Source organism: Ictidomys tridecemlineatus, chromosome 2, assembly GCF_052094955.1.
Source record: "Ictidomys tridecemlineatus isolate mIctTri1 chromosome 2, mIctTri1.hap1, whole genome shotgun sequence".
In the NCBI taxonomy this organism is placed as follows: domain Eukaryota; kingdom Metazoa; phylum Chordata; class Mammalia; order Rodentia; family Sciuridae; genus Ictidomys; species Ictidomys tridecemlineatus.
This window is the reverse complement of record NC_135478.1, coordinates 92,328,331-92,355,983: the sequence shown is the minus strand read 5'-3', so window position 1 is coordinate 92,355,983 and position 27,653 is coordinate 92,328,331. Positions and strand designations below refer to the sequence as shown.

At 40.8% G+C, this 27,653-nt stretch overlaps 1 protein-coding gene across 23 annotated transcripts in view; it reads left to right on the top strand.

The window, feature by feature from the left end:
* Clip1 (CAP-Gly domain containing linker protein 1) overlaps nt 1–27,653 on the top strand; it is a 115,396-nt gene that overhangs the window by 67,140 nt on the left and 20,603 nt on the right. For 9 of the 23 annotated variants that reach the window (XM_078039250.1, XM_078039259.1, XM_078039254.1 and 6 more), the window contains 10 exons: nt 87–203; nt 2,414–2,471; nt 3,214–3,297; nt 4,109–4,265; nt 6,348–6,513; nt 6,610–6,825; nt 13,022–13,138; nt 15,740–15,846; nt 17,138–17,230; nt 20,908–21,028. In XM_078039250.1, the coding sequence (XP_077895376.1) occupies nt 87–203; nt 2,414–2,471; nt 3,214–3,297; nt 4,109–4,265; nt 6,348–6,513; nt 6,610–6,825; nt 13,022–13,138; nt 15,740–15,846; nt 17,138–17,230; nt 20,908–21,028 (1,236 nt within the window). Of the gene's footprint in view, nt 1–86; nt 204–2,413; nt 2,472–3,213; nt 3,298–4,108; nt 4,266–6,347; nt 6,514–6,609; nt 6,826–9,063; nt 11,332–13,021; nt 13,139–15,739; nt 15,847–17,137; nt 17,231–20,907; nt 21,029–27,653 lie in introns of all 23 variants that reach the window. The other 14 variants (XM_078039265.1, XM_078039267.1, XM_078039266.1 and 11 more) reach the window with 4 other exon arrangements.

Here is a 27,653-nt window from a genome sequence, read left to right as displayed (position 1 = left end):
TTTATATTTGTTTTGTTTTTTCCTTATCATTCTTTTTGTTTCCTTTTTGTTCATTTGCTTCTATACCATGTAACTCTGTGTGTTAGGCTAGTAGCATTGCCAGAGAGCTCCAGGGAAAAGAGCTAAAGCTTACTAACCTTGAGGAAAATTTGAGTGAAGTCAGTCGAGTGAAAGAGGCTTTGGAAAAAGAACTGCATATTTTGGTAAGTACCTATTGGGAACCTGATTCTCAGGATTTCTGGCCATTTTCTAATCTTGTTGTTGTTTTTTAAATCTCCATAAAGAGAAAGATTAAGCTATTTCTTTTCTCCTTCAAAATGCCTATTTAAATTGAGTGTATTGGCTATTGGCTGATAAATATCTTGAGGGGAATTGGATTAAACAAACCGGCAGTAATGGTAGGTATACTTTTCTTTTTCTCTTGCCTTTGGTAAAGCACTGCTTTGGAACGTTACTCACTGTTTAGCTTTGCTGAACCTGGAGCCCTGCCTAGTTGCAAACCCAGCACTTTAGGTTTCTTTGCTGGTGAGGCTATGTCTTGTGCTGTGCCTTCACCTCCTGCTTTGTGACCTTGCTGGGCAGCAGCAGCCCAGCTATTCTGGTCTTCAGTGCCCTCCACTGGTTATAACTTACTGTATTCAACCTTAGGTAATTACTGTCTTTTTCATATTTCCTCTTAATTCCAGATTTTGAAACAGATTTTTTTAACCTTTTCTCAATTTTTTCCCCTCCTACTTTGCCTTCTACACCAAAAAACCTGATCTTAATCAAAGCTGGTAATGGTGAACAGGGGCTGTGGTACTCATGTGTCATGGAAGAGGAAAGTCATAAACCTATGAAGAAACTAGACAAGAGAAATGGTAGCTACTCAGAGTCTGTTGTTCCAGCTCTTCCACAGCCTACCTTCCTGTTCCCCACTTGCTATACTTCTCAGCTAACCACAGTGGTAAACAAAAAAAGTATATGATTTGATTTTTTTTTTCCTTTTTTTCTTTTTGGTTACTATGGATTGAAGTCAGGTTATTTTAACATTGACACATCAAGCCCTTTTTATTTTGAAAAAGTGTCTTGTTAAATTGCTGAGACTAAACTCAAACTTGGAATCCTCCTGCTTTAGCTTCTTGAGTTGCTGGGATTACAGGTGTGCACCACTGCGCCTGGCTATGATTTCTTATCTAAATGTTACAGATTTCTACTTTTTTTTTTTTTTGAGTACCAGGGATTGAACTCAGGGGCACTCAACCACTGAGTCACACCCAGCCATTTTTTGTATTTTATTTAGAGACAGGGTCTCTCTGAGTTGCTTAGTTCCTCGAGGTTGCTGAGGCTGGTTTTGAACTTGTACCTGCATGCCTGGCTCTACTTTTTTATGATAATTATACAGCCACACTTTTCAATGGTGGCTACTATGCACATAAAATTAAATGAATTAAAAATAAAATTGAAATTTAATTCTGCTCTTATACCAGCTACATTTTCAGTGCTCAGTAGCTGTATGTGGCTAAAGGCCAAAGAGCAGTTGAGAACATTTTCACCATCATACAAAGTTCTGTTGGACAGTTCTGGCATATAATTTTTTAGCTATATTTTGTGAAGAAGTTGACTTGGAAATCACCCTTTTGTGATTTGGTATCCTTTAAGAAAATGTTTTGAGTTCCCCATTTCTCTGTCCCCTTCCTACACTTTCAGGATGCCTTGGTTTTTTCCTAAATCAGAGTATCCCTCTATTTGCTCTTTGGAGAATACAAGCCACCTCAAGTCTGGCTTTGGGAATAACACAAACCAGCATTCTAAGGGTTTTGATGGACTTTGGTTTGTATGTCCATCTTTTAGTAATCTTAGTTAGAAATATTCATTTAAACATTCTCTGAGATAATCAGTTCAAAATTAATCTCAGAACAGCCATGATAGTGATTTTATCTTGGCTTGTTGTCATGTGTAGAAAAGGAAACCTTGAACAAATTTCTGAGACTGATCTAGAATCAAGATGTTAGACCTGAATCTAGTTAAATTTCTCAGGTTATTCTCAGAAATAAAGAAATCCAGAACTTTTTACTGTCTCAAGCAGCCTTCTGAACAGAAAGTTGTTATTTGAGTGTAAGCAATGTGACAAAGCATGCGCAGGCACCACATGTGTATGCCTATGTGTACATCTACGTAAGTGAATAAGTTCCTACCCTTGGTACAGGGATACACACACACTGCGCATGCACGGGCCACACATGCCTCACTTACTTGTATGTATACATGCACTTGTGCACGGTACACCTTTGGCAGTAATTGGTACTTGTATGTTTTAATGAAACAAAACCAGCAACACAATGTAGACAGTATTGTGGTTGTAACTGATACCTTTTATCATTTGAAATCTCTCTTCTGATTATCTGGTTCTTTTTTTTTTATTATTATTAAGAAAGAAAAATTTGCTGATGCTTCGGAGGAGGCAGCCTCTGTCCAGAGAAGTATGCAAGGTATGTTTCATGACAGTATGATCAGGTCACCTTAGGGCACGTCACACTGCCCCACTGGAGCTGGCCGCTCAGTACACCTTTTCCACAGTCTAATCTCATTGTCCAGGCATTGCCAAGCGCGCAGGAATGCACTATTCTATTGGCTTCCCCAATTTTCACACTCCTAAGTAATTCTTTTTTTCTTTTGGCTTAAGGTTTAGTCCGTAATACAATGTAAGTATTCCTGGGGAAAGTATTACCTTGTTTGAGGTTTAGTCATTGATAGCTAATTGAGTTTTATTTGGAAGGAAGAAAGAGATGTGGGAAAAGGCTCCGGAGCCTGCCTGAGATGCACATGTTGGAGGGAGAGAGCGACGCTTCTTCCGCAGCGTTCTGAGGGGATGCCTGGAGGTGGCGCAGCGGTTTGGGAGGGTGAGGCAGGATGGTTTCGAGTTCAAAGCCAGCCTCAGCAAAGCGAGATGCTAAGCAACTCAGTGAGACCCTCTCTCTAAATAAAGTACAAAATAGGGCTAGGGAATGCGGTTCAGTGGTCGAGTGCCACTGAGTTCAATCCCCAGTACCTGCCTCCCCCCCCACTACCCCCTCCAAACAAACAAACAAACAAAAAACCTAAGGGGACATTTCAGCATTCCTGGGCTGTCAGATCTCACAGGCATAGAACTGATTGGCTTGTAAGACAGTCAAGCTCTAGATAGCCTATTAAATATGAAATATAGTAAACTTTTAACTTTATTCTAAATAGAAACTGTAAATAAATTGCACCAAAAGGAAGAAGAGTTTAACATGCTGTCTTCTGAATTGGAGAAGTTAAGAGAAAATTTATCAGGTAAGAAACCTCTGGTTCCTAAGCAGTAAATACAGTAGGTTTCCAAGGATTCGAGATGGCTGTCATGTGCCTCAGTGACATATCTGCTGTTGAGGCATGACCTCTTGGTATAATGGGTGGATACTTATTTGCCATCTGTGACCCCAACAAGTCCTCTGCTCTGTCCTCAAAAGAGCCCAGATCCACCACTCCCATCACTCCCATGGCCAGCCTTGACCCCAGCCCAAATCGTCTTTAACTGCTGACCACTTGCTCCTTGTTAGTGCCTTGCCTCAACTTGTGGTTCCCAGTGCAGCAGCCGGAGAGTGAGCCTTTGAGTGCGAAGTCAGGTCCCATCACCTCTGTCTTCGAGACCTTCAGGCATCTTGCTCACTAAGAGCTGTGGTCCTTACCCCAGGCAGGCCCATTCCTCACGGTCTCGCCCTGGACTCCTCTACCCCTTGCTCCTTCCACCCTGGCCACCTGAGCCTTTGCTGATATTGGACCCAGCAGACATGTTCCTGCCTCTGAGTCTTTTGCACTTGACTTTCCTTCTTCCTTCATTTTGGTCTTTACTTAAATGTTCCCATCTCAGAGAGGCTTCATCTAGAATTTTAACCTTCCCAGCTCCATTCTCTGCTTTTAGTTTTCCCCTTAGCATTTATCTCTATTACATTATTATTTTCTTTATCTTGTTTAATGACTGTCATCTTTGCTGGAATGTGACTTTCTTGAGGGTGGGGCTTGCAATCACCCCCAGAACAAGGTTGTACTCAGTAAATCTTTCTTGCTGTTAACAAGCAGTGCTATTTTTTTTTCTATATATGTTTAGATATGGAGGTGAAATTTAGAGAACGAGATGAAAAAGAAGAGCAGTTGATAAAGGCAAAGGAAAAATTGGAAAATGACATTGCCGAAATAATGAAGATGTCAGGAGATAATTCTTCTCAGCTGACGAAAATGAATGATGAATTACGTCTGAAAGAAAGGTCTGTATGAACATGAAGAGAATGAGTGCCCGCTTTAGGTTACACTTTGTAGCAGGATCTATACACAGAGGGACCACAGGGTTAGAATTGCAGTGTTTTAAGATTTGTGTGTCCTATTCTTTTTTTCCTTACCTGTGTGTGTGTGGGGCAGGCAGGGGCTGGGGTGTGTGTGGTGTGGGGGGTTGAATCCAGAGCCTTGCGCATGCTAGGTGAGTGCTCTGCCACTGAGCTACACACATAGACCTTTGTTCCTTTCTGTTACAACCTCAGTTTGTCCTGAATCAGCTGGTTTTTTTTTTGTTTTTTAATTTTTACTATAGGTTTTACCTATATCACTTGTCGAGAGAGGATGGAGTTAAGGAATACAATATTATTTATAGACTTTTTGGTGATTTGCAAAGAAATGGCAATAACATTTTTTACAGGCAGTTAAAGGTATTTTTAACTTCAAAGTAATGACAGGTAACACTTAGTGAAGAGTTTACTTTGTGCCATGCACTATATTGACAGCTCATATGGAGTGCATTTTCTAATTCTCATAGTAACCTGATGAGGTGAGTAGTATTCTTTTTTTTTTTTTCCTTTTAATACTAAGGATGAAACCCAGGGCCTCACACTTGCTTAACAAGTAATCTACCTCTGAGCTGAGCTGTCTCCCTTTTTATTTTTTAAGACAGGGTCTCACTAGGTTGCCCAGACTGGCCTTGAACTTGTGATCCTCCTGCTTCAGCCTCCCGAGTAGCTGGAATTACAGGCCTACACTACTTGTTATTAACTATCTTATTATTCCTAATTTTTTTTAATTTTTTTTTTTTGAGACAAATTGACAGCTTTGATATTTGGGTATTTCTGTGTCTTTTTTTTCCTAAAGACAGAGAGAGACAGAGAGAGAATTTTAATATTTATTTTTTAGTTATTGGCGGTCACAACATCTTTGTTTGTATGTGGTGCTGAGGATCAAACCCGAGCCGCATGCATGCCAGGCGAGTGTGCTACCGCTTGAGCCACATCCCCAGCCCTATTATTCCTATTTTAAAAAAGAGAAACTGGGAACCCAGACTTCCTGGGGTTGAGTAACTTGCCTGTGGTTTCAGATTTGGCTACCTGGACCCCTGTTGCTCTTGCTACATGGTACTTTCTCAGTCTTGAGGCTTAATGTCTGTTCTTGTCTTTGTTATGAGGTTCTTATTGCTTTGGGTTTTTTTTTTTTCCTACATAGGCTCTCAAAATTTATTTATTTATTTATTTATTTTTTAGAGAGAGAGAGAGAGAGAGAATATTTTAATATTTATGTTTTAGTTTTTCGATGGACACAACATCTTTGTTTGTATGTGGTGCTGACGAATGAACCTGGGCCGCATGCATGCCAGGCGAGCGCGCTACCGCTTGAGCCACATCCCCAGCTCTCAAAATGTTTTTTATACAGCAGAAACTTCTCGACAGTATTTTTGAACCATTAGAATTCTACTTCTCAAAGTGTTACAACTTGGAAAATGACAGGTACACCATCCATTCACCCCCACACACTTCAGAGGTAGTGGTGATTGGTGACCAGGCCTGCTGTGAGGGAGGTATGCTGCACAGGTGTTATACAGGTAGAATCGAGAGGTGCCTACATGTTGCTTCCTGTGTTCTATGATTCATTCAGTAGCCCGTCTTCCTGGAAATGTCCATGCTTTCCATACATCCTTTTCTAGCCACACAGTTCTCTTTAAGCAAGAAATTCCAAGCTTTTTATTGCCGTTTTTGCATTCTTCCCAAGAGGTATTTTAACAAGTTTTTGGTAATCTAGTCTGCTGAAAAAATTCATTTTCTTTAACATGTTTATTTTTCACTATGATCTAAACATAAAATAATCTTCACATTGTGGTAGTTTTCACTCTAAATAAAATATTTAGAACTATCATAGTTGTTAAAATTATTTAAGCAGGTGATTTTTTTTTAATTTGCCTAGTTCAGGTATTAATTACTCATAAATTTTATAATCATTATATAATTGTTATTAATAGTATACTTTTAATGTAATTCTTAAGTTTAAAACATTCTTATGACCTGGCACCTTGTATTAAAACTTTTTTCCAGATGTGTGGAAGAATTACAGCTAAAACTTTCAAAGGCCAATGAAAATGCGAGTTTTCTTCAGAAAAGTATTGGGGAAATAACTCTTAAAGCCGAACAGAGCCAGCAGGAAGCAGCCAGAAAGCACAAGGAAGAAAGGAAAGAATTGGAGGAAAAATTGTTGGACCTGGTAAGGAGAGAGCAAGTGGGACTGCTGGCTGGCACAGAGGGCAGGGTGATCCTGATTGGGCCAGATGATTCATTCCTTCCCTTGGGGTCTCTGCAGGAAAAGAAGGTGGAAATGAGCCACAACCAGTGTCAGGATCTGAAATCCAGGTATGAAAAGGCCAGTTCTGAGATGAAAACAAAGCATGAAGAAATCCTGCAGAACCTACAGAAGGTGCTGCTGGCCGCGGAGGAGAAGCTGAAGGCTGCCCAGGAGGAGAACAGAGGCCTGATGCAGGAGATGGAGGACCTGAAAGTACAGGCTGACAAAGCCAAAGTAGGTCCTTGGGGTGTGCTGTCGTGGCATTAACAGCTCGCACCAAGGCTGCAGTTGCTTTGAAAGCAGTGGCAGATGCGAAGCTTGAGCTGAACTTCACAAATGTTAACCTCTCTGGACGGCAGGGTGGTGGATTGCATTTCAGGTCACTTCAAGCTTTTTGTACCAGGTACTCTTCCTTCTCAGGATGGAGATGGCTGCAGGTCTTTCCCCTGGATGTATTATGTAGCCATCACCACCCCCTTTGCTGCTTGTTCCTAGTTGGCACAAAGCATCCCATGCTGCCGGAGCTGTCTGCCTGCTTGTAGTAGTTTCCCTGGTGTGGGAAAAGTGTCTTCCTCTCCTCTTGGCTGAGCCTGCTGCCACCCTGCACTGGGGTTAGGAGAGGCAAGCTGCCGAAAAGCAGAAGGCAGAGCAAGGCCACACATGAGCCAGCAGTTAGAAATGGAGAGAGCCTTCTTGGACAAACAGAGCTCTTGAAGGAAGAACTAGAACTCTGGATGCCTGGCACAGGGCACACACCTCTAATCCCAGCTACTTGGGAGGCTGAGGCAGGAGGATCAAAATTTCAAAGCCAGCTTTAGCAACTTAGATTTGGTCTCAAAATGAAATTTAAAAAAGGGACTGGAGATGTAGCTAAGTAATAGAGCACTTGCCTAACGTGTGAGACCTGGGTTCAATTCAGGTTTAATTAACCAAAAAAAATTTTTTTTTTTTAACCAGAAAAGGACGAATTCCAAGAGGGCTTATCAACAAGGAAGCTGGGCTCAAGGGCAGTGAGGAAACATCCTCTTAGTGAATAGAGTAGAACTTGATATATTGAATTTCAGTTTATGGTGTTCAGGTTGCCTCTCTGCCCCAATATTTTCTTTGACGCTGGTAACTTAACTTCCTACTACAATTGAACTTTTTTATTGCTCAAAGAAAAGTAAATACTTATCTTTGTGTGTTTTTAAAGTTTTAGAGAAATGTTTATGTAGGAATTTAGTAGAAATAAATTAAAAAATAACTTGAGACAAATCCTATGGAAAACTTCCTGCTGATTAAGGTCGTATGACATAGTGCGTGTCAAACACAAGAGGCAGCAGCTTCCCTCTGCCTGTGCTGGCTGTAAGTCTCCCTCTTCTCAGTAACTCTCCAGTTTTATATGAGCCATTTAGCACTGGTTATGGCTCCCCAACTTTTGTTTGTGTGGTTCCTTTATTTTAAATATTTTTTTTTTTAAAGAGTGAGAGAGAGGGAGAGAGAGAGAGAATTTTAATATTTATTTTTTAGTATTTGGCGGACACAACATCTTTGTTTGTATGTGGTGCTGAGGATCGAACCCAGGCCGCACGCATGCCAGGCGAGCACGCTACCGCTTGAGCAACATCCCCAGCCCCTATTTTAAATATTTTTTAAAAATTTTTTTTAGTTGTAGATGGACACAATGCCTTTATTTTATTTATTTTTATGTGGTGCTGAGGATCGAACCCAGGCCTCACATATGCTAGGCAAGTGCTCTGCCACTGAGCCATAGCCCCAACCCTGTGCAGTTCCCTTGATCTGGACTCGACTTCGAGTTTTTTAGTGTTTCCTTTAACTTGTGGTAGTCTGACCATACCACGGCATTTTTTTTGTTTTAATATTTTTTAAAATTTTTGTTGTATTCATTGTGGTCAAATTATCTTATAAATCAATATATTTTTAAAAATCTACTCAATCACCATAGCCTAGAAGTTGTTCTGTATTTAATAAATTACTGGGGCTAAGCCACACTCAGCCCAGTGACTCTCATTTTGGCAAAGTCATGCAGTTAGGTTGAAAAGCAGCAGTTTATTTTCCCTTGCTGTCGTCCTCTCCCTTGTATTTGGTTAATATATACTCATTTTTTGTTTATTTAAATTTTTTTTCTATAAATCCTTTCTATAATAGCAATAATTAGATAATTGGAATGGCAAGAGAGAATCTTATGCCCTGATGCCAAAATCAAGCTACTCTTTTTATTTTCTAGGGAGTTATCAGGTTGTTTCAAAGAAAACCAGCGAGTAGATTTATAAGCATGTTGCAAAGCTAACTTTGCTTTGTATCATCCCTTTATGGGCTATTTCTCTGGTTTCTTCCCCTTATTCACATAGTTTCTATTAAGTTTATGGTAGAAAATTTTTTACCATGTAGGCTACATTAAGTTATTTGGGCTTGCATTTGTCTGCTTGATTTCATTTTTGTTTCCATTCTTTCCATCTTCTGTTTCTGTAGTCGCTAACTTATTTGTTAACATCAGCCAAAAAAGAAATTGAACTAATATCAGAAGAGCTGAGGGGTCTGAAATCAGAGAAGCAGCTTCTTGCTCAGGAGGGGAATGCTTTAAAGTTAGAAAAAGGTTCGCTTTTATCAAAGCTTGTAGAAGTGGAGGCCAAAATGACTTTGCTTCAGGAAGACCAGCAGAAACTGTGGTCAGTAAATGAAACTCTTAATTTAGAGAAGGAGAAAGTCTTAGAAGAAAAACAAGATGTTGAAAAGCTTTACCAGCAGGAACATCTCCATAAAGAATCTTTGGCTGTTGAGAGAGAGAAATTGCTTAAAGAAATCAATGTTGCACAGGAAGAACTCTTAAAGATACATAGGGAGAATGACTCTTTGCAAGCTTCCAAGGCAGGTGTGCAGGTGCTCATTGATGAGCTCCGGTTCCTCAAAGATACCATGACAGCTGAGTCGGAGAAGGCGAGGGCAGAAAAAAACCACCTGGAGGATCAGATCAAGAAGCTTACTGCAGAAAATCTCCTCTTAGTAAAAGATAAGGATGACATGATTCAGAAGCTTCAGAGCGCTTATGAGGAGCTAGTCAAGGATCAAAAAGCTTTGGTCCAGGAGATTGAAGAGCTCACGTCAGAGAAGAAGTCAGTGGTAGAGAAGAAGTCAAGCCTTGATAATGCATGCCTGGTCCTGAAAACAGAACGAGATGACCTCCTCCAGAGAAACAGAGACCTACAATTTGAGAAGGACGTGCTGCGTCAGGGTCAGGAAAAGCTGAATGCCAACTTGGAGGCTGCCCTCCAGGTCAAGCAGCTGCTCAGCACAGAGGCTGGGACGCTGCGCACGCAGCTGGACTGTGCCAGCAAAGCACTGAGAAAGGCTGAGCTGGAGACAAGGCAACTTCAGGCCACCAACACAAGCCTCACAAAGCTCCTGGAGGAGATTAAGACCAGTCGAGCGATCACAGACTCTGAGTGCATCCAGCTTCTCCACGAGAAAGAGACTTTGGCAGCCTCTGAAAGGAAACTCCTGGCCGAGAAGGAGGAACTTCTAAGTGAAAATAGGAATATCGCTGAAAAATTCAGCAAGCGCTCGGAAGAAGCCACCCATGTTGAGAAGAGCCTGAATGAGAAGATCACATACCTAACTTCTGAGAAAGAGATGGCTTGTCAGAAAATAACTAAGCTTAAAAAGCAACAGGAGAGTCTCTTGCAAGAAAAATCAGCCCTGGAAGTGCGAAATGGAGATTTACTTGCAGAGAGAGAAAGTTCCATCAAAGCCATAGGAGACCTTAAAAGGAAATATGATCAAGAGGCTGCAAACAAAAGGATAATTGTGCATGAGAAGATGAAACTACTCAGCAGTGTTGATGCTCTGAAAAAAGAACTTCTAGAGAGAAAAAGGGAAAACCAAGAACTGGTGACCAGTAAGTGTGACCTTTCTTTGATGCTGGAAGAGGCTCAAAATGCCAAAGAGAATCTTGAAAAAGAACACACCAATATGATGCAAGCAAAGGAGAATCTGAATGCTGAGCTTAAGACTTGTTGCTGTGAAAAGAACATTTTGCTGAGGGATGGCTTGAACCTGCAAGAAGAATGTCAGAAGTTAAACAAGACGATCCATGAAATGCAGCAGTCCTTAATGCTGGAAAAAGAAGCCAGAGTGAAGGAAAACGAGTCATCCTTATATGAAAACAATCAACTCCACGGGAGAATGGTGCTCCTGCAGCAGGAGGTAGAGGAGTTAAGAGTGTGTACTGAACAGCTCCAGTCTGAGAAATTCACACTAATCCAAGAAAAGACTAAATCGGAGCAAAAGGTGGTAGAGATCATTAAAGAAAAGGAACTCTTGAGTATGGAAACAGCTCAGCTCGCTGCCAACATAGAGACCCTGAAAAGCGATTTTGCTACCTTGTCTAAGTCCAAGTTGGAACTGCAGGAGCTGCACAGCTGCCTCTCCAAGATCCTGGGTGACCTCCGGCTGAACCATGAAGTGACTGTGGCTGAGAGAGCCCAAGTGATACAAGACAACAAGAACCTTCTGGCTGAGAAAAGAGAGCTGATGCTTAGAAAGGATGAGATCCTGAAGGAGAAGGAAAAGCTGGAAGAAAGCTACTTCATTCTCCAGAAGGAGATTAGCCAGCTGGCCCAAACCAATAGCCACATTTCAGCCAACCTCCTAGAATCTCAGAGTGAAAACCGTACTTTGAGGAAAGACAGGAGCAAGCTTACCCTTAAAATTAGAGAGCTTGAGACTCTTCATTCATTTACGGTAAAGTGAGAGGTTCAAGTATCAAGATCTCAGACTCCTTACTAACCCTGTGCATTAACATTAGTGGCTTAGTTGATTTTTCCTTATTGTTACTTATGCAAATTCACCTCATTAAATGGGTTGCTTTTATGTTTCCAATTGTTCGTTATGGTCCGCAAGGGCATTTATTTATTAAATGCCTGAGTGCAGACTTCTTACCCCATTTGGGAAGAAGTTGCAAACTGTGAATAAAAAGGATTTATTTATTTATTTATTTATTTATTTTTAAAAAAGAGAATTTTTTTTAATATTTATTTTTTAGTTCTCGATGGACACAACATCTTTGTTGGTATGTGGTGCTGAGGATCGAACCCGGGCCGCACGCATGCCAGGCAAGCGCGCTACCGCTTGAGCCACATCCCCAGCCCGGATTTATTTTTTAACTTAAGGGGAAACTTTGTGAAAAAACTGTGATTTTTAGAGTCTTAAGAACAATAGACTGGGCACAGTGGCACACACATGTAATCCTATCAACTCCAGAGCCTGAGGCAGGAGAATCATAAGCTTGAGACCAGCCTCAGTGACTTAGCAAGGCCCTATTTCAAATCAAAAAATAAAAAGGCTAGGGATGTAGCTCAGTGGATTCAGTGGATTCAGTCCCCAGTACCAGGGGAGAAAAAATAGGCAGTGATAGAATGGGCATATATTAAACTATAGTATCTGCTGTTTGGCTCTTAACTGTTTCATTGGGTCTGTCCATTGGAGTTGAATGATTTCATTGAAATCTCCATGACCAAGGATGGGGCAGGTATAACGTGGAATGCCCATGAAATTCATTAGACTAAATGAGAATGTAAGTAAGTGCCTAGAAAGCTTTTAATTTATTTTTATGATTATTTTTATATTAGGCAGCTAAGAATTTACCTCCATTTGCATGCATCTTTTTTTATTCACAGTCATAATATAAATTCATTATCCATAGTTTCTCTCATAGACTTTTCCATTAAATGCTTCTCATGAAACACTTCAGTTTTATGTTATAAATGCCCAAATAATTTTTATCTTGTATGGAAGCTTCCCAGCCTAAATTGAGTGATTTCAAAAGCTCCAAATTTGAAATAGCACAAATAGTGTTTTCTGTTTTGGGGTTTTTTTTTTTTTGTTATTGTTGTGGTTGCTGGGTTTGGTGGCACACACATCTGTAATCCCAGTGACTTGGGAGGCTAAGGCAGGAAGATGACAAGTTCAGCCTCAGGAATTTAACAAGACCCTAATCAACTCAGCGAGACTGTCTCAAAATGAAATGGACTGGGAATGTGACTCCTGGGTCAATCCTCAGTAACCAAAGGAAAAAAAAAAGTTTTTAACTTAGAACAGTAAATGTAATTAGGAGAAATTCAGTCTTCTAGGGTTGTCATTCTTTACAGTCACTAAATAGCCTCTCAAATGTAGGTCAGAATGACGAAGGCGTGATAGTCAGTGTAACTAGGAACTGTCCCTGGAACGTGGAGATTGAGAGGAGTCCAGAAACATGGAAATGGTGTGAATATCAACTTACTGAGGAGTGGCAGGGAAGGGTCTGACTTTGCTTCAGACTGAAGGCCCTCTGCTTTCATGCTGGGTGAGGGCTGTTTCTAGGTGGTGTGTCTCCTCAGCCACATAACACTCAGCTGCCAGTGCAGCCTTCCTCATGTTATCTTCTTGTGTTCAGGCTGCTCGGACTGCGGAAGATGCCATGCAGATAATGGAGCAGATGACCAAGGAGAAGTCCGAGACGCTGGCCTCCCTGGAGGACACCAGGCAAACAAACGCAAAACTGCAGAGCGAAGTAATCAGACTTAAATGGCTTACTGATCTCACGGGATGCCTGATCCTAACTCAGGATTGGGTGTTTTTTGGAAGCATGGCCTTCCAGAGGTTTGATCCCTGGAAGGTACACTCGAGGTTTGATGGAGTGTACACCAGGGCCATGAGGATGTTTGATAAAGTGTATCACTTTATTACTTATTTAGTAGGATGAACCTTTAAAAATTGAGGGGAAAAGTGTGATTTTTGGTTAATTACTTAGGGATAGCACTGGAAAGAGAGAAGGCTGATGACATTCTCTACTTTCAGATTCTTTTTTTTTTTTTTTGGTGGTGCTGGGGATTGAACCCAGGGCCTTGTGCATGTGAGGCAAGCCCTCTACCAACTGAGCTATACTGCCAGCCACTAGATTCTTTATATTATGTCATATGCATTTTTTCTCCTCAATTCTCTCCCAACCTGGAGCCACTAAATTCCATTTTGCAGCCCCAAATCTAATGTAGGTCTTTTGTTGGCCAAGTGTAGTGCTGATTTGCTTTTTTTTTTTTTTAAGTATTTATTTATTCATTTATTTGTTTTTTTTTATTGGTTATTCAAAACATTACAAAACTCTTGACATATCATATTTCATACATTCGATTCAAGTGGGTTATGAACTCCCATTTTTACCCCAAATACAGATTGCAGAATCACATCAATTACACATCCACATTTCTGATTTGCTTTTTTTTTTTTTTTAATTTTAATATTTATTGTTTTAGTTTTCGGCGGACACAACATCTTTATTTGTATGTGGTGCTGAGGATCGAACCTGGGCCGCACGCATGCCAGGCGAGCGCGCTACCGCTTGAGCCATATCCCCAGCCCCTCTGATTTGCTTTTGTGTCAACTTGAATTAGTCATTTCTGAAGCTGAGACAAATTTGTGGTGTCAAGATATTTTGATTTTTATCCACAAGTAGCATTTCTCCTTGGCTCTTCTTTGATTCCCCTATTCCCACCCTTCTATCTTATACCAACCCATTCTTTCCTTGGAAAGCTGTTGTCTAAATATCTAGAGGACTGATTCACTAAAATGAGTGTGTGAAAGTCTGTACAACTCCAGATGCTTCTTAAGATACTAAACCAAAAAAGCAAGAGAAGGGAATGAGCCAGGTGTTTCGGTGTATGAATATAATCCAAGCTACTTGGGAGACTGAGGCAGGAGGATCATAAGTCTGTGTCAGCCTGGGCAATTAGATTAGACCCTGTTGCTTAGTGGTATAGCACTTGCCTAGCATGTGTCAGGCCCTGGGTTCTATCCCCAGCACCTCAAAATAAAATAAATCACAGATGATAATCTGAATTAGAAGCTAGAGTATTTGAGAAGATTTGGGGGAATGTTTCTAGTCATTGAAGATGGACTCAAGGAAAATTGTGTCCTCCCATGGATTCTCCTCCCTGGATATACCTGTGGTAGCCAGATTACAAGACTGGACGAACCATTTCTTGTGACTTTTTTCCTTGTTCTGGAAATCTAGAATATTATAAAGTATTTAAAGGAAGGTACGGTTTTTGAAACTGGCAAGACATAGGGCCGGGAGTGTTACTCAGTGGTAGAGCACTTGGCTGGCAGCACAAGGCCCTGGGTTTGATCCCCAACATTACAAAAACAAAAACTAGCAAGACACTTTCCGGGATTTTTGGCAGGTGACATGGCAAAAGGAGCCTGACAATTCTCCCTGACTACGGGAAACAAGAACACAAGGAGAGAGCCAGCGTGGCCCATCCTTGCTGGTTCTCCCACCAGGGGTCCAGATCCAGGACCAGTCACATCCCCTCTGTTCCTTGACATACCTGGCTCTCCACCAGAGCTAAGGCTCTAAGCTGGCTGTGAGTGCTGTGGGCAGTGGTGGGGTGAGAGTGCCCGCAGTCTTCCTGTATGCCTGGTCCCCTTTCAGGTTGAGGTTCAGATTGATGACTAATTTTTTTCCAATCTATATATATTTTGTTCAAATAAATGCTTTTGTAACAAGGACTATGTAAATTTGGTACTGAAATTAGACTATGTCATATCATATGTTACTATTCTGTGGGGGAAGAAAAGGAATTTCATTTCAGTACAAGGAATAACCCTTGCTGATGTCGATGTGCTTTACAATTTCTTTCTTGTTTTTTAAAAATGAATCATACTTGAATAGTATGCTCAGTAATAATTACTGAGAATTGTGCACAAGATGAAGGAAAACTTTTGTTTTAATTTATGTAGCAAATCAGTTTGACATTTTGGCCAGGTGTACACAAAATGGTTGGACTCAATGTAAGGAGGATTGCAGTTTATAATAGACTCATCATTTGTGATTTTTTTAAAAAATTGTAGATGGACACAATATCTTTGTTTTTTTTATTTATTTTAATGTGGTATTTTAATCCAGTGCCTCACACGTGCGAGGCAAGCGCTCAACCACTGAGCTACAACCCCAGTCCCATTTGTGATTTCTTTACTCCTGTGACACTTTTTTTTTTGTAAGTGAATATTTTCATCCATTTTTTAAAAATATGCATTTTCATGAATAATTTGTCTATCCAACCATACCATTGGAAAATGAAAATATTTCACAAGACTTTTTCTTTTGGTCTTTAAGTTGGACACGCTTAAAGAAAACAACTTGAAAAATGTGGAAGAGCTGAACAAATCAAAAGAACTTCTGACTGTAGAGAATCAAAAAATGGAAGAATTCAGGAAAGAAATGTAAGTTAATCTCCTTGAGAAAAATCACATAACTTATTTTAAATTGCAAAAGTAAAAATAGTTATTTAGAAAATATTTGAAAAGCACATAAAGCAAAAATAGATACACCCTTCTGTATCCCAAATACTATTTCACCCCCAGAAGCCACCTCAGTAACCAGGGGTAAGTCAGAACGACAGTTACATTAAAGGATCACAGGGGACCATGTGCTGCCTGATGAGTTAAGATGTTTTAGATTCAAATGTGACTTTGTAAAGCCAAAAAACTCAAGTAGAATCAGACATTTAGAGTAGTCTGCTTACGTGACAGCCAGTCTTAATGTTTTGAAGCATCAGATCCTTTATTTAGAAATCCCGCAAGATTTTTCTATAGAAAATAAACAGCAGCACGTCACTTGCAAGACTTTCAGTATCAAATTTGGCATGGACACTGAATGGCCAGCATTTTGGAGGACTTCAAATTAGCACGTGTCCTCAGCCTGCCCCTTGGCTTAGTCTGCCAGACCATTCATGTTTCCTTTGACACCAGCCTAGTCCTGGTTTTTCATGTTTGATTTATTGTAATTATCAGAGATTGGTGTTTACCTGGCATTTTAAGTGATGGTTACAGTGTAGATCTCATTTAGTCTTCTATTTGATGACTATACTGTATCAACTGTGTGAACCTAAAAATCTAAAAGTTAATCTGGTGAATATGTGAGTGTGTGTGTCCTTCATGCTAGGTACAAAAAGCTAGGAAGGACACACAGATAAATTAGATGTGAGTCCTGCCCTTTAAGGGTTTATATCACTTATTTCCAGTTCTAATAAAACAAACAGATCCATTCCTCAATACTCTTTGTTCATGAGGCTTGGATTAAACTAGTGCATGTCTAGTTCTTCTAGGAATTCTTCAGATTCTCCAAGGAATAGTTTGATCCACTCTCCTCACCTCAGGATCATACACCTCAAGCTGTTGGTGACTGATTCCCCTCTTCAGCCTCAGGGTTGACAGTGTTCCTCTAGCTTGTGTTTCAGCAGTTCCCACCATTTCCATCCACACAGTTTATTACATGTTTATAATTGTGATTATGGCCATTGGGGGAGTCTTAAATTGCCAAAGCCAAGTAACACGAATAGACTATTGGACACTGTGACAGGAAAAAAAGCCCTCGTTACAGTATGGCAATTTAATTGGATTCAAAGAAGGTGGGATTATTTAGTCTAGGATTTTCCCTTGTGACACAAGTAGTTATGTTAACCTTGAGCGTTTTGGAACACTGAGTTGACTTTAGTTCATTTGTGTCACACAGGCAGCTAGTGAGGGAGGATGTGAGCTGCAGAAGATTCCCTCACCAACCTCCCACTGCCATAGTCCCACTCCTGAGCTCTCTGGGCCACACTAGGTAATGGAGGGGGCAGGGCCAGAGTGGATCTACCCAAGAGAGCTCTTGGAATTTAGATAACATTCCTGCAATAGTATTTAGAAATATTGTAGTGGTTATTACGTTGGTCTAGTCTTTCAGTGAGATTACCCTTCAATGGTCAGAGTCCTAAGCCCTGTCATATCACCTACCTACTCCAATCAGTGTGGGATTGTTTTCTCCCATTAAGATATAAATTTGGGGACTGGGTATGGCTCAGTGGTAGAGCACTTCCCTGGCATGCAAGAGGCCCTGAATTCCCTCCCTATATTCAAAAAGGAAAAAAGCAAAATTGTGTTTGTCTTTTTGCCCCTTTTGTATTGTTCTGCTAATGACAATCTTGCTTCATGCCTGTGGAAGCAAAGGATTGGGGGTAAAAGACTTTGGCTCCAGCTGTTATCACAGTAACCGGAGCCTGTCCTCCCTATTGCTGCTCCCTGAGGAAGAAGAAGGTCCCAGTGCAGACTGAGCCCAGGCTGTCCCACCAGGCTTGAGGAAACTCCATCTTTTGTGTACCCTGTGAACCCCAATCTGATTATGCTTCTGGGGCCAGATTGCAATTTTCCATAGATGCTGCAGGAGTGAGGCCCAGGGAGTCGGCTTAAACCCTGTCCCAATACTCATTGTTCCCTGCCCTAGACTTGGCCACACTTCAAGACCGTTTGCTATCAAAAGACCATGTAATGGGAGCAGCACTTCTCAAAGCAGCATAGTGGTTTTGTGCCCCTTAGTTGCATTCCTCGGTGCTCAAAGCTGGAGAATGAGCAGCTGCCCGTTTCCCTGAGGTTGGACATGCTTCCAAAGCTGTCCTGGCATCTCTCTTCACCCGATAGGACTGAGCTCCCTAGAGAAAAGGGTTGCCAGCTGGTTGTGGGGTGCGCACCTGTAATCCCAGTGACTCAGAGACTGAGGCAGAAGGATAGGAACTTTGAGACCAGCCTGGGCCCCCAGCCAGACCCTGTCTCAAAAGGAAAAATGGTGGGGATTCCAGTGTAGATGGGAGTTCTCCCAGGACACTTTCCTATAGGACATTGGCCTCTGGGAAACCAGCACTGGTTAATTGAATGTTTTTCTCCTCTGTGCTACTTACTAGACTGATTTTAGGAAAACCCTTAATTTTAGCTAGGGAACATGTTAATAAAATGGTCTCTCACTGATATGTAACTTTGTATCAGAAAAAATGCTATAAGCAATATAATTTTTATTTAGTAATAAATTAGGATATATTTAGCATGAATAGATTTGTGATGGATTAATGAGAAAAAAATTTACAAGTCAATATTAACAATGTTTATTTTGTTTCTCGGGTGTTTTTGTTTTTTTGGTATTACTGGGGACTGAACCCAGAGGCGCTTAACCACTGAGCCATATCCTCAACCTTTTTATTTTGAGACAGGATCTCACTAAGTTGCTGAAACTGGCTTTGAAATTGAGATCCTCCTGCCATGGCCTGCTTGGATTACAGGCAAGCACCACCTCCCCTGGATGCCTGCCTCTCTGTTGTAAAGATGTAGAAATCTTTCTGTTTCAAGACATCTTGTCCCGCAGAAAAGTAGCTTCTTTAAAAATTGTTAGAAATGTTTTCATGGGTGTTTTCGGAATCATGCCTGAGTATCTCCACAGTTAGGGATGTGGGAGTTCCTTCTATGAAATTTATGTCTTTACTAGAGACAAACTAAATGGTGTCCTTTTATTTGAATCGCTTCCAATTCTTTTGGTTCTATGACTTAATGACATGATTTAGAGCAAATCTTCTCTCAGTTTTAGTTTTATAATCTTAAAATATAAATATATATTATCCCTCCTGTGCTTTGAGGGTTAAATGAGAAAATTTACATGAAAGCATTTTTTAAATTATAAAACTGTAAGTTCCATTTTCATAGATCAATACTTGAGGATATTTTGACTTCAAGTATTTTAGATTACTTCTTTGACTCCTTGTTTTAATTCTCCTTACTGCAGCCTCTTAATATAAACCAAGAGTTAAAAAAAATTTAAAAGACAAAATCACTAGGCACAGTGGTGCATGCCTGTAATCCCAGCTACTCAGGAGACTGGGGCAGGGGGAATCACAAGTTAGAGGCCCACCTGGTCAACTTACTGAGATTCCGTCTCAAAATAAAATGAAAAAAGCTGGAGCTGTGGCTCAGTAAGTAGAGCACTTATCTAGTGCAAGGCCTTGGGTTCAATTTCCAGTACCAAAAAAAAAAAAAAAAAAAAGGTGGGGGGATTTTTAAGAGGGAATAAAGAGAGGAGTAGCACAGATATCACTGTGATGTGACAGGCACACAAATGCTGAGACCTGATGGCCTCTTGAAGGTAGTGACCACCTGAGAAATGCAATGTTTGGCTTATGATTTAATCAGAAGTAAAATCTTCCGATTTATCAAGGATTTTTGGACTTTGGCCAGATGAACTTCAACTGCAGTGTGTGGTGTGGGCATGTTTATATATGTGTGTGTGAGTGAATAATACAGCGATAGATAGATCCATAATTAAAATCATGCCTTCTAGCTTTTGAGTCACTAATTACCTGAAACTAAAATTCCTTCTCACTTTTTCTTCATTTGCTAAATATCTCTATAGGTCTAATTTAGTGTTCTAAAAGAATTTTTGTGTAGATTGATTTCCCCAAATCTTCATGAAGTCCTCACAGTATGCATATTATAGGTAGGTGGAGAGATTGAAGATGCCAAGCACTGCCACCCATTAGACAATTGAAGTTAAAAATAGATGTGTTCATGCATCAGCAGATGGATTCATGCCCAGATGACTGGATTCAGAATTCAGCCACATATGACAGCCTTTGAGTGGAGATTCACCAGCACAGGATTATTTAAAATTCACAATTGCATCAAAACCTTCCATGGCACAAAATTAATACCCAGCAATCAAGTAAAATATTTTGAATATCCATGTGTTGAGGATAATAATTTAGAATGTGTATTTTGGTTTAGTTTTAATAATGGGAAGATATTTACTAAACATACCTTTCTTGTAAATACCTGCCTAGGTAAAAATACTTGTGGTATGGGTTAGCAGGCTATATTATATTTTAATTTGCTTTTAAAAAAGAATTAGCATTAATGAAAAGAATACCATGAAATAAAATACCTAATGCTTAATTGGGAAGCCATTTCCTTAGGCATTTCATTTCTAGGTGTCCTAAAAGTCTGTTCAGATTCACATCAGCGCTTGACTCTGACAGTTACTGGCAAATGGAACCATTAGATTTTTATGACTAACAGAGAAAAACAGATTATAGATCTGTGCAGGTAGAACAGAAAGCCTTGGCAGCAAATTAAACCACTTTATAAATATTAATGGACATATTCCTAAAGATGGGAGGACTATACTGACCTTCTCATTTATTTCATTGCAAAATTCCCTTTCATGTGGAGTAAGTGTGATTGGTGGGAGAATGGCTATAGTGTTTATTAGGTTTTAAAAAACAGTAATTGTAGACAGCTGCCCTCCTTTTAGAGGTTAAAGCCGTGAGGCCCCTCCTGTGTGTAGATAACACTGTCTCCTGTTATTATAGAGCCTATGGGGCACGTGACCCAGGTCTATTTTCCTCAGTGCTTATGAAGCTGGTTGTCTCCCACAGTTTCCTTGCCTGTCTTGTTTCTATGGTAACCCTGCACTCACTGTCCTTGCAGAGAAACCCTAAAGCAGGCGGCAGCTCAGAAGTCCCAGCAGCTTTCAGCACTGCAAGAAGAGAACGTCAAACTTGCCGAGGAGCTGGGGAGAAGCAGAGACGAAGTCACAAGTCATCAAAAGGTCAGTGGACCTTTGGTGGGGTTTCTGGATCTGCTGTGCTGACATCTGCTGCTGTTGCAGTGCTCCTGGAGGCTGCTCAGGTCTCCTTAGTGTGGTCGTGCCCATTTCGAGTGGGATTTCCGGCTACCTGTGCTGTGTCTCCTTGCTTTCAAGTGTGCTATGTAGAATTCAGGTCAGAAGTGAACTGACAGATTCACTAACAAAAATAAAATAAAAGAACACAAGACACTTGATCTCACAAGCAAGTAGGAAGGAAAAAAGGTCCTTATTAGGTGATTGTAGCAAAGCATTTAAATGGAAGGGGACAATATCTTCTTACCATTGCTTGGATTTCAAAGTTATTTTTCTCAAGATTTTTTTTTCATCAGAATTGGTTTTAAGGAAGCAGACTTTAAGAATATGGATTTTGGAGCTGGGGCTATAATTCAGTGGTAGAGGGCCTGCCTCACATGTGTGAGGCACTGGGTTCGATCCTTAACACCACATTAAAAAATAAATGAATAAAGATATTGTGTCTGGGGCTGGGGATGTGGCTCAAGCGGTAGTGCGTTTGCCTGGCATGCACGGGGCACTGGGTTCGATCCTCAGCACCACATATAAATAAATAAATAAATAAAGATGTTGTGTCCTCCGAGAACTAAAAAGTAAATATTGAAAAATTCTCTCTCTCCTTCTCTGTTAAAAAAAAAAAAAAGATATTGTGTCCATCTGCAACTTAAAAAAAAAGAATATGGATTTTTGTGGGAGAGTTGACAATTGATTTTAAATAGAACTCTGCTTTTCAAGAATTGTTCAAGCATTTCCTAATGAAATTGAATATATGTGCACTAGTGTGCATATATATATATATAGTTGGATGGAGATATATATATATAATATAGATTTATATAATGGATATATATAGCCATTTGCTTCTATATTTAAATTACAGAGGTTCCTGACAGAAGTTGATTAGCCATGGGAACAAAATTGATTATAAAGGATGCTGTATTCTGGGCAGAGATTGTGGTTCATGGTATGTGGGAGACACTGGGTTTGATCCTCAGCACCAGGGTATTGTGTTCATCTACAACTAAAAGTATTAAGAAAAAAAAAAGAGGACACTGTATTCTGCTTTGTAGTCCTTGCTAGTGTTGAATTGTTAGTCACTTCTGCTGTCGGAGCAGGAGCTTTAAATTTTTTAGGAGACTTTTTTTGTATAGTCATTCATTCTTACTTTGATAATACAAAGGGAAAAAGAAATTTTTCCCCATTGTGTCTTGCAAATGTTAATTTTCACTTGGGATGGAGGAGTTTGGGGTCATTGTATTGAGTGCTCATTGATACAGTGCAGTTTGTGGTGAAATCATTTTTAGGAGAGTTGATTTCAGACTTTAAAGGAGTCACGGGGTCTCCTGAGCTCCTTCCAGCACTAAGTCCTTTAAAGTCTTCATTATAGCATTCCACAGTTTTCTCGTTTCATGAAAGAAGTGCCATGTCTCTCCAGAAACCAAGATGGTGATGCTGGTGTTGGTGATAGTAGCTTTACAGGCTCTTACTGTGTGGCAGGCACAAATAGACTACAGCTATCATCTCAGTAATCACCACAATTCTGCATGGGGGCACTAATGTTATCCTGTTCATGAAAGAGGAAATGGAACCACAGGGAACATAAGCATTTGCTCAATATTATTCAGCAAGTAGTGTCAAGAGATACTTGTCATCTTCTGATTTGGATCTGGAAAAGAATCAAAGTGTGTTGACTATGTAGAGTCAGTGCATGTCTTTTGATCAGCATGTGAGAAATTGGAGTTCATGAAAAATAGCAGCCCTTTGACCAGCAGAGGTTCTTTTTTTCCTGGCACTAGCTAGAACATCTAAAACATTTGACATTTAAATACCAATGTGTCTACCAAGACTTGGAAAAGAAGGATTTCAATCAAGTGCTGAGTCTGTTCCCTTCTTTTTTTTTTCTCATTTCATTTAATATCTTGTTAGAAAGAATAGATTCCATAAATCTGAGAACAGAGATCATCCTCTTATGTTTTGAGCTTAACTGGACTGAGAGATTGCTTGTCTCTGTTGCTTAGTGCTAGAAGGAGCTCAGGAGACCCCGTGACTCCTTGGACAGAGGTTTCCAGAGTTCCTTTGCATCCTGGTAGCTCTATTCTCTTCACAAGAGGGGTTTCAGGTAGCTTCATATTGAAAAGGTTTTGTGATTAATAGTTTGAAAATCAGTTATTTTGCAGACTGTTAGAAAATAACACCTATAAGGATCAGCTAAAAAAGTGACTTCCTTTTGTAATATTTAACTCAAAAAAGACAGGTGGGTGTGAAATAAAACAATACTTTTATGATAGAGAATGAGGAGAGTGATATTGATTACCAGAAACCATTATAGATTATTATTGATACAAATACATTTCAAAAGAGTAGAGAGAATCTCCTGTTTATTTATTAATCTTTTATCTTTTTCCTTGATGCATTATACATATTAGTGAGATCCATTGTTACATACTCAGATGTGCACATAATGTAATTTGGTCAAGTTCATTCCCCAGTTCCTCCCCTTTCCCTCTCCTGGTCCCCTTCCTGTATTCATTTGGTATCCTTTCTATTTTCAAGAGTTACCTTGCCCTTTTCCCCCTATTTTCTCTCTAACCTCCACATAGAAGAGAAAATATGACCTTTGACTTTCCAAGTAAGACTCATTCACTTAAAATAACTTAGAAGCACCCTTAGTTTATAGAAAATTAATTCATTAGGCTCTATTATACTTTCAAAACATTTGTGTGTGTGTGGTGTGTGTGTGTGTGTGTGTGTGTATGTTGCTGAAGATTGAAGCCAGAGCCTCATGTGTGCTAGGCAAGCACTGTACCACTGAGCTACATCCAAAGCTGTTTTTATTTTGTTTTGAGACAGGGTCTTGCTGAGTTGGCCAGGCTGTCCTTGAACTTGCAATTCTCCTGCCTGAGTAGCTAGGATTACATGTCCAGCATCTGCAGAGCCCAGAGTTCAATCCCTAGTATCATGCCAAAAAACAAGTAAAGAAACAAAAAGTTGGAGAGTGATAATAGCCATTGTTGTTCTGCATTAGAAACCTCATGTGACCTGACTGCCGAGGAGCTACATGAAGGGGGTACTTTTGCAATTGGAGGGGAATCAACTGCTTATCCATAGTCCTCTGGAAAGGAGTTGGCTAAGCCAGAAACAATCCACCTGTGTGCATTCTGTGTGGCCTGCTTTCTCTATCAGACAGTTCTCTCCAGCTGAAACTTTTTTGGTGGGGTGGCAGGGAAGTACTGGGGATTGAACCCCAGGGCTCTCTACCCACAGAGATGTATCCCCAGACCTTCTTTTGTGGGGGGTGTTTTTTGTTTTGTTTGTTTTTTGTACCAGGGATTGAGCCCAGGGGCACTTAACCATTAAGCCACATCCATAGCCCTTTTTTTAAAAAAGAGTTATAAATGGACAGCATACCTTAATTTTATTTGCTTATTTTTTTGTATGTGGTGTTAAGGATCTCGGACCCAGTGCCTCACCCATGCTAGGCAAGCGCTCTGCCACTGAGCTACAGCCCCAGGCTGGCCTTGAACTTGTGATCCTCTTGCCTTGGCCTCCCAAGTTGCTAGGATTTCAGGCATGCACCACTGTTCCTGGCTCCAACTAAAATTAGGTCTCCTTTCCAAGTTGGCTTTTTCATTTTAGGTGGAGAGAAGGGCAATAGCCAGGATCAGATAGGATTATGAGCAGCAGAAGTGTTTGATATATCTGGTATCAACAGTGACAGCAGTCATTTAGTGTTGCACAGAGTGCGTTGTCTTTTAAGAGAGAATATATTAGATCGAACTGTATGAAATTATTTTCTTCAGCAGCCTAACAGTAGACATAACTTAGCCCCTCTTGATGACTCCAAAGAGATGAAGCTTGAATTAGGGTTGCCCTGATTGTTTGCTGCCCATGTTTCTTGTCACCTCAGGTTGGTTTGTGTGTATGTGTACATGTGTGCTTATGTGAGTGTGTGTGCGCGCGCGTGTGTGTGTGTGTGTGTGTGTGTGTGAGATACACATAAAAGTTGCTTTTAATCGTTTTACGATGTATAGTTCAGTGGCATTTAATTGAGCATTTATAGTGTTGTGTGGCCACCACCTCTATCTAGTTCCAACACATTTTCATCACCCCAAGAAGACCCTGTGCCATGAGGCAGGCCCTTCTCATTCTGCTTCCCTGGCCTCTGGCAGCCAGTTTTTTGTTTCTGAGGATTGGCCTCTTCTGGACATTTCACAGAAATAGAGCACATGCTGTGTGGCCCTTCGTGACTGGATTCCCTCACGGAGCATGGTTTGCATTTATCCAGATTGAAGCATGTGTCAGTCCCTACTTTGGTTAGGAGTGGGTGCTCCCTTCCTTCCCAGGGCGGGATCGTGTTCTGCTTGATGGTGTACCACAGTTTGCTCATTCTCTTGGTCAGTGTTGTACGCCTCCTTTCTCCACTCAGACTGTCACCAGTCCCTGTTGCCTGCAGCCCATCCTACAGCAGCTGCCTCTAGAATCTTATAGAGGACAGGAAATCCTCCTTTCCTTAACAGCAGTTCTAAATCTTGCCACACTGTTCACACTTACCATCTTATACTCTTTTCTTTAAGAGAGGAATCTGGTTTTTGCCTTTATTTTTCACCTCCCATTTCCCATCCCCTGCTGCCTGCTCTTAGCCACCAGTGCACTCCAGAAATGGCTCTGACTAAAGTCATCACTTAGTAATGGCAAAATTGAGTGGCTTCCTTTCTGCTCTCTCTGAGCCCTTGGCCTTGCCACCGATGTACCCCAGCTTTCCTGCTGATTCCACCTCTGTGCCTGCTTCTCTGCTCGCCCTTCACTCCTGGCTGCCAGCCTTCACCTGTGGGCATTTCTGTCTGTCCTCCCCTTCTTTGGTCCCATATCGTCAGAGGCCCATCCTAGATGTCACTGCCTGTGCTCCAGCAGGGCAAGCTGTGCCTTCTTTGCTCTGTAGCTATCTCTGCTCCTTAGAACACTGCCGTGAGTGCCTCTCTCCATGCAGAGTAGGTGGGCGTCACAGAGTGTGAAGGGAGGGGCCCAGGCATGGGTATGTGGAGCTGGATGAGTATCTGGTTTTACCCAGGGCCCTGGGTCCTCTTTTGATCATGAGAGGTGGATTCTCTGCCTCCTCTTCTGCACCTGGTTTCAGCCACTGCTGGTTCCATACCTTTGTCACACAGTTGTGGTTGCCAAAAGCCTGATCACCAAATCAGTGGAGCATCTACTGTGTGGGGATGGTGGACACAGTCAGTGTGAATTCAGTTATGTCATGTAGCTTCAAGATTAATGGACATCACACAGAGTGTTACTTTCTTTTCTTAAGGAATGCTAAAAATAATAGTGTGAGTTCTTCAATAGAAGTAGTTGCTTTGGGCGGTCACCTTTAGATGTCTGATTTATCATTTCCAAGCCTCACAGATTTCCAGCCTGTAAAGAAAGCAAATACACTGAGCAGTCACTATGGGAACAGTGCTGATTTCCCCCTGGTTATTTGCAGGATGAGGCTCAGTTTGCTTTTGGAAATGGGACGGGGGTGGGCGTAGATAAGTCGACAGCTGTAGCTCACCAGTGGTTTCTGCAGCAGAGGCTGTGCACAGACCACTGGGCTCATCATCTAAATTGAATTCTCAGACATGAATGGTTAGAAAGGAAAGCTATTTTTAGCTTGTCATATATTATTTTGAAAAAATGTTCATCATAAGCTATTTTAATTTTAGTCTGGGCTCAGGGGACTTCTGCACAAATAGGACTGATTCAAGCTGGATCTCAGCATCTCTCCCCCTTCAACACCTAATGATATGAACACTTTCTTTTAACTATAAAAATAAAAACCTCAGGCTGGGGTTGTGGCTCAGCAGTACGTGTGCAGCCCTGGGTTCTTCAATCCTCAGCACCACATAAAAATAAATAAAGGAATAAAAGAGAGATATTATGTCCAACTACAACTAAAAAATAAATATTTAAAAAATACATCTCCAGCAGGGCACAGTGTCATATGCCTGTAATCCCATCTGCTCTGGATCTTGAGACAGGAGGATTGCTAGTTTGAGATAATCTTGGCAATTTAGCAAGACTTGTCTCAAAATAAAGAACAAAAAGGTTTATAAAATTTTAACCCAGGCAGGGTTAAAGGATCCCTGAGTTCCATCTCAGCACTGAAAGTATATATTTTTGGAAGCAGAAAAACCAGCAAAGCTAATCAACTTCACTCTGTAAACTTTAATGTTGGTAAGCAAGAGGAGAAACACAATTGTGGTTTGACTGTTTGATCTTGTGTTTCCAGTGGTGAGTGGCAAGGAAGATGGATAGAAAAATTCTGGAAATTTTTGCTTTAATTCTGCCCATCTTCAAGCTCAATCCAGTAGGAAAACCTTAGACTGCCAAGGCAAGAAGGCAGCTTCGGGGAAGGTCCAGGGGAGATTTGTGAGTGCAGAAGTCCTCTCCTCCCACCTCAGGACTTTATCATAAGTAGGAAAAACTGCCAGTTGTCATTTTCCAGCCAGCAAACATTGGTGGGCCCCGACAATCAGTCCACAGGTAGGCATCCAGCGGGAAGAGCCCCTCAGAAATGGCCTCTCGGAGTGCCCTT